Source organism: Entelurus aequoreus, linkage group LG22, assembly GCF_033978785.1.
Source record: "Entelurus aequoreus isolate RoL-2023_Sb linkage group LG22, RoL_Eaeq_v1.1, whole genome shotgun sequence".
In the NCBI taxonomy this organism is placed as follows: Eukaryota; Metazoa; Chordata; class Actinopteri; order Syngnathiformes; family Syngnathidae; genus Entelurus; species Entelurus aequoreus.
Genome location: NC_084752.1, coordinates 9,669,278 through 9,681,482, shown reverse-complemented (window position 1 = coordinate 9,681,482; position 12,205 = coordinate 9,669,278). Strand labels below are relative to the sequence as shown.

General features: G+C 40.9%; 1 protein-coding gene across 11 annotated transcripts in view; it reads left to right on the top strand.

Moving 5' to 3' along the window:
* cc2d1a (coiled-coil and C2 domain containing 1A) overlaps positions 1-12,205 on the top strand; it is a 29,464-nt gene that overhangs the window by 5,081 nt on the left and 12,178 nt on the right. For all 11 annotated transcript variants that reach the window (XM_062033445.1, XM_062033452.1, XM_062033453.1 and 8 more), the window contains 8 exons: positions 2,640-2,712; positions 2,849-2,932; positions 3,048-3,175; positions 4,462-4,534; positions 4,620-4,744; positions 8,677-8,755; positions 10,539-10,615; positions 10,701-10,796. In XM_062033445.1, the coding sequence (XP_061889429.1) occupies positions 2,640-2,712; positions 2,849-2,932; positions 3,048-3,175; positions 4,462-4,534; positions 4,620-4,744; positions 8,677-8,755; positions 10,539-10,615; positions 10,701-10,796 (735 nt within the window). The remainder of the gene's footprint in view (positions 1-2,639; positions 2,713-2,848; positions 2,933-3,047; positions 3,176-4,461; positions 4,535-4,619; positions 4,745-8,676; positions 8,756-10,538; positions 10,616-10,700; positions 10,797-12,205) is intronic.

Below are 12,205 nucleotides of genomic sequence, written 5' to 3'. Positions count from 1 at the left end.
ACAATATGTCAGCCTTATGAATACATACATTATGAATAGGGATGATGCTCGAAACCGGTTTTCCCGGTTGTTCGATAAGAAAAGAACCGAGTCCTCGGACTCGAATCCCTTTTTGAGAACCGCTACCCGTTATCGAGACCACTATAGTAAAGAAAAAGAGTTGGTTCTTTATTCGAATCCCTGGGAACGAATCCCGTCCCGACAAGAAATGCCCCGTAGGACATTACAAGAAATGACGTCACGTAGTTCAGTCATTTGTCACGGTGGGGTGCAGCGTGCTGCGGTTCGTTCTCCCGGGACGCAAAACTGACGGCTCCGGACGAAAGCGTGCAGGTAGGAGATGATTTATTTCTCATAAATCATACACATTACAACAAACAGGAACGAAACAAAAGGAAAGCGTGCCATTCGCACGAGAAACTAAAGCAAAAACTTACTTAGCACAGGAATACTAGAAGCTAAGGTAACTTAGCACAGGAATCATGCGCTCGAAAACAAGAAAGCCAACGTAACTGTTGCAAATGCAAACAATGAAGCCACGACGAGTGACCGGAAAAGGCAGGCTTAAATAGAGTCTCTGATGAGCAACAGGTGCGCGTACAAGGCAGGTGAAAATCATAAGTAACCATGGTGACTAAAACAAACCCCCGAAGTGCACAAAACAACTAAGGAAGTCCAAAACTAACAGAACATAACTAAACAAAACATGATCCGACAAATATATACATCTTTTACTGACCTTTTTATAAAAAAATATCTGTGAATTAGTATATACAACAGTTTTGTAATATGTACTTAATTGATTCAGTCATTATTAATATACTGAGATGAAGAATATCTTATTTTCAATTAGGTTGAAAGTATTTCTCATAATTCTTCTTTTTTGTACTTTGTAAGCACTATTCTTTTGAACAACCTCTTAAACTGGATCATATCAGTACAATGTTTAACTTCTTTACTTAATCCATTCCATCATTTAATTCCCCATCATTTTAGCTGTTTGCAATTTTACCAAATCATCGAACTTTAATATTTTTGACTCAATAAATAAAGTGTTTGTATGTTCTCTATATCCAACATTATGTATCAGTCTAATTGATCTTTTTTGTAACGGTTAACGAATGTAGCGCACATTTGTAGTTATTTCCCCACATTTCTGCACAATAACTCAGATATGGTAATACTACAGTAGCGAGCAGTAGAGAATGTGAAGTGATTTGTTAAACCAAATAGTGTGTTTTTTTTTTCCATATACGAATCAGTTCGATAAGAGGATTCGATAATAGGCTCGAACTCGATAATTTCTTATCAAACATCATCCCTAGTTATGAATACAAGTGTTGTACTTTATGAATTAGGGTTGTACAGTATACCCGTACTTGTATAGTACCGCGATACTAATAAATAATATTCGGTACTATACCGCCTCTAAAAAGTACCCCCACCCACCCTCCCGCCCTTCTTTTACGGTCATGACGCCGCGTCGTCTTCATGTCGTGACATTGCTGGTTTTACGAGCAGAGGAGTATGTTCTGCAACACACAATCACGGAGTACTTACAAGCAGACAATGTGTGTAGACAGAAAAGGGAGAATGGATGCGTTTTGGCTTAAAAACTAACGATAAAGGTGAAGTTACAACACTGAGACGCTCTCAGGAAGAGGTGCTTTAAGACATGGCTAGTTAGCTAGCGGCTAAAGTGCAGCCGCAGTCTGCAGTGTTTTAGCTACTTCTAAATCACTAATCCTAATAAACAAAAAAAGTAGGTTTCTTACAAGTATCATCCATGCAGTACGAGGAATAGCTAAACATGCTTCACTACACACCGTAGGAGAATACAATAGCTCACTGGCATCACAATGTAAACAAATGTCATGGGTGGATCTACACCTGACATCCACTGTAATGATACCAAGTACGGGAGCGTATATCTAGTCGATACCACTATGATTACATCCATATTTTTTAGCATCACAATCTTTTTTCGTTTTTTAAAATTTATATTATGTTTATAAACTCAGGAAATACGTCCCTGGACACATGCGGACTTTGAATATGACCATTGTATGATCCTGTAACTACTTGCTATCGGATCGATACCCAAATTTGTGGTATCATCCAAAATTAATGTAAAGTATCCTAACAACAGAAGAATAAGTGATTATTACATTTTAACAGAAGTGTAGATATATTAAAAGAGAAAGTAAGCAGATATTAACAGTAAATGAACAAGTAGATTAATAATTCATTTTCTACCACTTGTCCGTAATAATTTTGACAAAATAATAGAATGGAAAATGACACAATATGTTACTGCATATGTCAGCAGCTAAATTAGGAGCCTTTGTTTGCTTATTTACTAATAAAAGATAATTTGTCTCATGTGTTTACTATTTTATTTAAGGACAAAATGTTTAACAAACAGTGAATTTGACTTGGTAGACTGTGTTCTCTTTGTTCGGATTAAAGGAGTTTAAAGGGGCTCTCATCATGTTACACACATATTTAGAAGGTCATAAACAAAGTTTTATACTCTAGCTATGCTTAAATATTTAAAATGTATAATTAATAATTAATTCACACTTAGGTTGAAACCAACTACGATCAATAAATGAAAGTTTACTGTGTGTTATTTGCAGAAGCTGGATTCCTTGCTGGAGGCCATAGACAAAGATGAGCCAGTAGACCTCAGCTTGCTCCCTGCACCACCTGGTTAGTGTGTCTTTATCTTTTTATATGTCCAGTTTGTCCACTTAAATATTCATATTCATACTATATTGATCTTTTATTGCAACTTTCACTCATGTTGAGGTCTTTATCGTGACCTATGTTGCCTATTCTTTTGCAGGGTCTGGAGTAGAAGAGAAAGTACTTCCTTCCTTTAAAGCAGCACCTCCTGCTGCTCCTGCACCCACACAGTTGCCATCAGCTGGTACTCGCCTTGTTTGTTTTTCTGACTGCTTATCTTTTTGTTGGGAAGCTGAAGTTTTAAGCGCACGTGTGTGTGTGTTTGTGTGCATCCGTGCGTGCGTGCGTGCCTTGCACAGATCTCCAGGCTCCAAGCAGTGTCGGAGAAGCCTTGCAGCAGAGGTTGGACATATACAAGTCAGCAGCTGACAGCGCTAAAAGCAAAGGAGAAGACCGTAAAGCTCGCATGCATCAGCGCATCGTAAAGGTACTTCTTGTCAAACCACTTGAATTAATCCTTCAAAATGATTTTCAGTGAAATTCGCACTTCATAAACTCCATATTACTCCATAAATAGTGTGCGTGTGTGTGTGTGTGTGTGTGTGTGTGTGTGTGTGTGTGTGTGTGTGTGTGTGTATAGAGTATACAGTATATATATTAAGGCTGTCAAAAGATAAAATTATTGGACATGTTATTAAAAATGTAATACATTTAGAAAATATAAGAATCCATCCATCCATCCATTTTCTACCGCTTGTCCCGTTCGGGGTCGCAGGGTGCTGGAGCCTATCTCAGCTGCATTCGGGCAGGAGGCGGGGTACACCCTGGACAAGTCGCCACCTCATCGCAGGGCCAACACAGATAGACAGACAAGATCCACACTCACATTCGCACATTAGGGCCAATTTAGTGTTGCCAATCAACCTATCCCCAGATGCATGTCTTTGGAGGAAGCCAGAGTACCCGGAGGAAACCCGCGCAGTCACGGGGAGAACATGCAAACTCCACACAGAAAGATCCCGAGCCCAGGATTGAACCATTCCTACCATCAAGCATGGTGGTGGTAGGATTATCCTCTGGGCCAGTTTTGCTGCCAATGGAACTGGTGCTTTACTGAGAGTAAATGGGACAATGAAAAAGGAGGATTACCTCCAAATTCTTCAGGACAAGCTAAAATCATCAGCCCGGAGGTTGGGACTTGGGCGCAGTTGGGTGTTCCAGCAGGACAATGACCCCAAACACACATCAAAAGTGGTAAAGGAATGGCTAAATCAGGCTACAATTAAGGTTTTAGAATGGCCTTCCCAAAGTCCTGACTTAAACGTGTGGACAATGCTGAAGAAACAAGTCCATATCAGAAAACCAACAAATTTAGCTGAATTGCACCAATTTTGTCAAGAGGAGTGGTCAAACATTCAACCAGAAGCTTGTGGATGGCTACCAAAAGCGTCTTATTGCAGTGAAACTTGCCAAGGGACATGAAACCAAATATTAAAATTGCTGTATGTATAATTTTGACCCAGCAGATTTGGTCACATTTTCAGTAGACCCATAATAAATTCATAAAAGAACCAAACTTCATGAATGTTTTTGTGACCAACAAGTATGTGCTCCAATCACTCTATCACAAAAAAATAAGAGTTGTAGAAATTATTGGAAACTCAAGACAGTCATGACATTTTGTTCTTTACAAGAGTATGTAAACTTTTGACCACGACTGTATATATATGCAGAATATATGGTAGTGCCACTTATCAGCTTTTCTTTCACTAGCAATACCAGGATTCCATTAAAGCGCACAAGGCTGGGCGACCTGTCAGCTTGTCTGACCTACCTGTACCGCCAGGTACATTTGTGATGGCATACATTTTTCATAGTTTTGTGATTGTATACCAATGATATTGTGTGGATGACTTATGTTGTTCTTTTAGGCTGCCCTCCATTGCAGGGCTCAGAGAGAGAGCAGCAGAACTTTTTGGGTGTGCTGGAAACCGCAGTGAAGATAGCTAACGAGGATCCAGATGTAGAAGAGAACAATCCCAGAGAGTCTGCCAAGGTAAAAAAAAAACATATAATAATAAAACATAGTGTATGCACATAACATATACAGTCATGGATTTTGATTAGATTTCCATTAGATTTTTGCCAATGTGTTTTGGTGGAAATGTATTTTTGTTTTTGAATGTTATTGTGAAAACATGTTTGAATGTTATTGATCAATCAGTCTCCCTTACCACACTCATGTATTATGATAGATTGATGTGTATTATTATTAGTTCTGTCAATCGGTTACATTTTTAAATCAGATTTCACACTTTTGCGTTTTGATTAGTCACAGTTAATTCCCTGCTTGCATCATTTAAATTAACTTTATATTAACCTTAATTTTATAGTGAAAATATTATACATACATTTTTTTTAAATGTTTTACTTAAATTAATGTTTTACTTAAATGTACGTCATTTATTTGGTCAAAACCGTTTTATATTAAGTAACGTCTGAGTTTATTTTCAACAGTCTCCTCACTCATCTCACTCATGCAGTGACATATACGTTGACCTCATCACCGACCGAAAAAACCCCACACATGGTGAAGGAGCTTGTGCGCCTAAAATGTGTGATTATTCTGCGTTTAAACATGATTAATACAGTCATGTTTTGTCATAAATCGCATGAGTTATAAAATTAACTTTGACAACCCTAATTTTTTCTTTTTTTTACAATTTTTAGAGTTATCATTACATCCAGTTTCTATTGTTATCCTAATATGCCTACGGGAGGGGTGCCTTTTAGGTCGATGGCGAACTACCAGTCGATTATGGAAGGTGTGTCAGTCGATCGCCAGCCAAAAATAATAAATCTTAAAATTAGCGATCATCAATCTTCACTATTACGTCACTTGATTGACATTACCAGCGTCCAAGGATGTTGTAAGATGACTCTGGCTGCTGTGACCGGCAGGAAAGCGAGAGACACTCTTGCGCCGTACCTGCTGTCAAAAGCCTAAAGACCGACTGCACAGTTCTTTCCATCCATCCGTCTTCTTCCGCTTATCCGAGGACGGGTCGCGGGTGCAGCAGCCTAAGCAGAGAAGCAGACTTCCTTCTCCCCACCCACTTCATCCAGCTCCTCCCAGGGGATCCCGAGGCGTTTCCAGGCCAGCTGGGAGACATAGACCCCACAACTTTTTTGTGGCCTCCTGCCGGTCGGACGTGCACTAAACACCTCCCCAGGGAAGTGTTCGGGGGGGGGCATTCTGACCAGCTGCCCGAACCACCTCATCTGGCTCCTCTCAATGTGGAGGAGCAGCGGCTTTACTCTGAGCTCCTCCCGAATGACAGAGCTTCTCACTCTATCTCTAAGAGAGAGCCCCACCACCCGACTGAGGAAGCTAATTTCGGCCGCTTGTACCCGTGATCTTGTCCTTTGTGTCATAACCCAAAGCTCATGACCATAGGTGAGGATGGGAACCTAGATCGACCGGTAAATTGATAGCTTTGCCTTCTTGCTCAGCTCCTTCTTCACCACGACAGATCGATACAGGGTCCGCATTACTGCAGACGCCGCCCTGGTCCGCCTGTCGATCTCATAATACACTCTTCACTCACTCGTGAACAAGACTCAGAGTTACTTGAACTCCTCCACTTGGGGCATGATCTCCTCCGCAACCCGGAGATGGCTCTCCACCCTTTTCCAGGCAAGAACCATGGACTCTAACTCAGAGGTGCTGATTCTCATCCCAGTGGCTTCACACTCAGCCAGGTGAAGCCAGCAGGACCACATCATCTGCAAAAAGCAGAGTCCTAATCCTACAGCCACCAAACCAGATCCCCTCAACGCCTTGACTGCGCGTAGAAATTCTGTCCATAATAGTTATGAACAGAACCAAAGACAAAGGGCAGCCCTGGCGGAGTCCACCCTCACTGGGAACGGGTTTGTCTTACTGCCGGCAATGTGAGCCAAGCTCTGACACCGATCATACAGGAAATGGACTGCCACCATCAGGCAGTCCGATACCCCAAACTTTCTTTGCACTCCCCAAAGGACCTCTCGAGGGACACGGTCGCATGCCTTCTCCAAGTCCACAAAGCACATGTAGACTGGTTGGGCAAACTCCCATGCACCCTCAAGGATTCTGCCGAGAATATAGAGCTTTTCCACAGTTCCACAACCACACTGCACCTCCTGAATCCAAGGTTCGACTTTCTTGCTTAGCCTCCTCAACAGTACACCTGAATAGACATTTACAAGAAGGCTGAGGAGTGTAATCCCATGATAGTTGGAACACACCCTCCTGTTCCCCTTCTTAAAGAGAGGAACCACCACCCCAGTCTGCCAATTCCAGAGGCACCGCCCCCGATATCCACGCAATGTTCCAGAGTCTTATCCCCACTCCTGGGGCCCTGCCACCAAGGAGAACCTCAGCCCCAAAAAGATTTTGCTGGCTGTGCTTCCTCATAGGAAGACGTGTAGGTGGGATTGAGGAGGTCTTCGAAGTACTCCCTCCACCGATCCACAACATCCCAAGTTGAGGTCAGCAGAACACCATCCCCATCGTACACGGTGTTGACAGTGGACTGCTTCCTCCCTATGAGGCGGCGAATGGTGGTCCAGAATCGCTTCGAAGCCATCGGGAAGTTGTTTTGTGTGGCTTCCCTGAACTCCTCCAATGTCCGTGTTTTTGCCTCCGCGACCGCCGAAGCTGCACACCGCTTGGCCTGTATATACTTGTCTGCTGCCTCCGGAGTCGCATGAGCCAAAAGGACCTGATGACAGAAGACATGGCTGCTGTTTCAGCCTCCATCCTTTCCATCATCACTTGATTTCCTGCCCATGTGTCGGGTCTTCTTCCTCCATCAAATCATCCAGGTCTTTATTAGGATGCTTCCTTTTTTTCTGTGTAAAATATGTTGATATTAACACATAAGGTCTTTCCTGTAGTGCAGCTACAGGTCTTCCCGGGCGTCCAGAATTTGGTAGAGTTTTGTATTTTAATCACGCAAAAAGTTAGTTTCGTGATGGAGGTGAATTCACTGCGTTTACGAGAAATAACTCAGCCCACTTCATTATGCAGTTAGTTCGGCAAGCTGCCCCAGCATTGTTTTGGAGTTGGAATTTAACCAAAAAAATTCAGAAGTGGGCGGCAACTTTTGATACTGCGGCAATGGGAAACGAAAGCTTTGAAATCCTACTCCAAACGAGCTCTGAAATCGCTGCAGTGGAAAAGGGGTAGAAATAAATAGATTACCGGTAATTGTGGAAGTTATCAGCACTACTGTGAATCTTGTCTGATTCCAATCAATACAAGTTATCAGAATCAGGGGATACATCAACTTATATTCTTGTCTTCATGAAAGAAGGGACTCTTTATGCGGTACATGCTTGTATTTTTAGTAAACACCTTAACATGTTAACAAAAAACATCTGTTTCATAAATAAATATAAATTATATGTACAGCACAGGCCAAACGTTTGGACACACCTTCTCATTTCAATGTGTTTTCTTTATTTTAATGACTATTTACATTGTAGATTGTCACTGAAGGCATCAAAACTATAACACCTGTGAAGTGAAAACACTTTCAGCACTGAAGCTCATCGAGAGAATGCCAAGAATGTGCAAAACAGTAATCAGAGCAAAGGGTGGCTATTTTGAAGAAACTAGAATATAAAACATGTTTTCAGTTATTTCACCTTTTTTTGTTAAGTACATAACTCCACATGTGTTCATTCATAGTTTTGATGCCTTTGGTGACAATCTACAATGTAAATAGTCATGAAAATAAAGAAAACCCATTGAATGAGAAAGTGTGTCCAAACTTTTGGCCTGTACTGTATATATCAAGATGAGGTAGATCACCTTGACTTGGTCATTTTAAAAGTAGCTCGTCTGCTAAAAAAGTGTGGGCACTTCTGGTCTATGGTAATAATAATAATAATCATAATCATAATCATAATCATAATCATAATAATAATATTTGTCTTTAGACCTCTGTGCACACATCTGCCCAGAAGGCCAAGTCTCCAACCCCAGGTGGCTCCACAACTCTCAAACTAGGAGGCAAAGGTGTGTTGAGTGTAAGCACAGCCATGCTACTTAAAAGGGAACTGCACTTTTTTGGGGAATAATGCCTGTCATTCACAATTCTTATGTGAGATAAGAACACATATGTCTTCCTTTTTTTCTACACTGTAACTCGTAAATAAATGCTAGCAAGAGGTGACTAACAATGTAGGAAATGGGGATTCGATCTATTCCGCCTATAAAACTGTAAAAAAACATCCAAAAACCTCCACCAACGTTTTCTATACATGCTGTAAGTATGTATGTACTGTCCGTAGATTCATAATAACATGTCATGGAATGGAATGATATTTGTCATTGCACAAGTACAACAACATTTTGTTTTCAGCACAAACCCATTCAAGATTAGACAATGTACAGGGTTACAGAACAAGAACGCTGATGGGATGCCACTCATGGCGCCCCGTAAAATGTGGGGAAAAGGTAGACACTGGGGGAGGATGAGTAAAAAAAAAAGTATTTCTCAGACTGGGCTCCTTTTGAGAAGGCCCTGTCTGGAGTGAAAAAAAAACTTCATAGCAAAGCACATATATATGTTATACAACTCGAGACTTGCAACGACGGGTAAGGCCCAAAGCTGCCAGCCACTAGGGCGCTGCTTCATGTTCCAACATACCACGTGGGGTGAGGCGCAGGCGTAGAGTAGGGGCGCGGTGCGGTGTGTTTGTGCATATGTCCATTGTTCAGGGTGTAATCTGGTTGTGTCTTTCGACCTGGAGTCTCTCTCTGCAGGCGTTTACCAGCAAAGTTCAACTCCCAGGTGTTATTGTAGGAGGGAGAGATGTCCGAGCGGCTATCACTGTGATGTCCTTCAGGGGATGTTTTCAGAACAGCCTTCGTCTGTTGAGAGCAGCGTCAAGGCCATTTGAGGGAGTCGAATCGTAGTTAAGGATTGTTGTGTTCCAAGAGAGCAGACATTTCAATGTCTTGTCTGATCTAATCAATCAATAGATAAATTTTTGATGTTGTCCAACTTACGATTCTCTTCAAAAATCGCCACAGTCTGTGTTCCCACAGCCCAACAGATGCCTTCCAATGTAACGGGCAGCCTTTCGGCTTCTTGAACAGTTGCCATCGTCTCCCGAATTTGATGATACACCAAAGCAATGTCCAGCCCAATTAGCAGATGCCCTGCAATTACAGTTCCAAATAGATAGATGTCTTCCACGTTCTCGACTGTAAGCACTGAGAGGCACAAGATTCTCAATCTCCCGCACAAATCTCTCACGTTTCCTGCAGCGATCGTTCTGTCAGGGCAGCCAAGCTCCCCAACCTCTTTTCCTTGTCGAGAAGATTTTGTCAATTGAGTCGAGAGTCCAGCTTATAAATTCCATGTTTAGATGTTTAGATTTTGGAGGACAGCGCAGAAAAAGAGGCTCTTGAAAGTATAGACAAGACAGAGAGGCAAGCGGGAAGAAACATGCGACCGCCTCCATTGAGTGCCAAATAGGAAAAGTTTACGTATTTTGGTCATTTTACGGCAGCACTTGTTTAGCTTCTTTAGCACGTCACAACATGTAAATGGAGTTGGCGGTTTTTGGATGCTTTTTTGAGGGCTTTATGGGTGCAATAGATGACTCCTATTAGCTACATTGTTGGCTGTCTCATACGAGACGTATAATTAAAATTTGAACGCATAAAAAAAGGGAAAAACATACAGTATGTGTTTTTGTCTCACATAAGGATTGTGAATGATAAGCAAAATTCAAAAAAAAAGTGCAGTTCTCTAAGATTTTCACTTACTTTTCTCCTCATTATACCTCAGCACAACAGCAAGTGGATTTCTTGTTGCTACGGCGACAGGCTTTTTTACGTGCAGCGCTACGCTCCAAGCAGATGAAGGTAATTTGTAGTGGTGTTTTTCTTGTTTGGCTTTTGGGTTTTTCTTTTTTACATTAAAATGACGTCTTGATCTTATATCTTTTAGGACATGACGGCAGCAGCGCAGCACCTCAGACACGCTAAAGGACTCGACCCCATGGTCGACGCCGCCAAGTCTGGCCTTCCTGTTGATATTACCAAGGTTATAAATACATACACCACTAACATTAATATACGTATATTATTATTATATTTACAACTAATGAAAGCAAATATAACAAGGAGCCCTTCAAAATCATTTTTGTTTGTGTAAAAAGGGGAGATTAAGTGATCTACTTATGTTGTCTAACTCTAGAAAATATCCCACGTTATTTTTTTTCATTTGCTGTCACCATTTGTGATATTAGTAATGCATCTGTGCGACTCAGAATCACAATGTAGTTACAAAAATAATAGTATTCCTGTTCCTAGGTTAGTTTGCCTTTCTTCCATGTCAAGATGTCACCGCTACTCGTATTCCTTTATCGTGGGTTATTGGTTACAGACTCGACCGCGATAATTGAATTTGCGTGAAATAAGAATATTTATTTATAAATGTAATATTTTAAAAGCATAACAATTTTTTTTATATACCCTCTATACAGTGCATCCGGAAAGTAAATTGTTGCTTCCTGTCAATTAAAGAAGACGTACAGAAAAAGGCTCTGCTTTTGCAGCTGAGGTTTTTCATAAATGTGAAGATTTTTTGGCCACTGATTTCTGATCACAGCCACAGGAGAGTTACCTGGTATCTTCGCACTGATTTTGGTCCAGTGAGAAGCATTGATTCACTGAAAAGATTATCAGAATCAGAATTGTTTTTATTGCCATTGTTTGAGAACAGGTTCACAAACTAAGAATGTTTCTTACATTCCGTAACCTGTATAACAAGCAAGCTTTAGCGACATATGTTCTTGTAAGAGCAAACACTGAGGAACTCTTTTTCTAGCGTACCGTATTTTTCGGACTATAAGTCGCTCCGGAGTATAAGTCGCACCGGCCGAAAATGCATAATAAAGAAGGAAAAAAACATATATAAGTCGCACTGGAGTATAAGTCGCATTTTTGGGGAAATGTATTTGATAAAACCCAACACCAAGAATAGACATTTGAAAGGCAATTTAAAATAAATAAAGAATAGTAAACACCAGGCTGAATAAGTGTACGTTATATGATGCATAAATAACCAACTGAGAAGGTGCCTGGTATGTTAACGTAACATATTATGGTAAGAGTCATTCAAATAACTATAACATATAGAACATGCTATACGTTTACCAAACAATCTGTCACTCCTAATCGCTAAATCCCATGAAATCTTATACGTCTAGTCTTTTACGTGAATGAGCTAAATAATATTATTTGATATTTTACGGTAATGTATTACTAATTTCACACAGTACCAATCGATCCACGGACCGGTAACGGGCCACGGCCCGGTGGTTGGGGACCACTGATATATTGTACTGTGATACATATATGACATACTGTACAGTAACATAGACTTAAATAACCATTGATCTGTGAAAATACTGCAACTTGTTTGATGATTATGAGGATGATTATGATCTG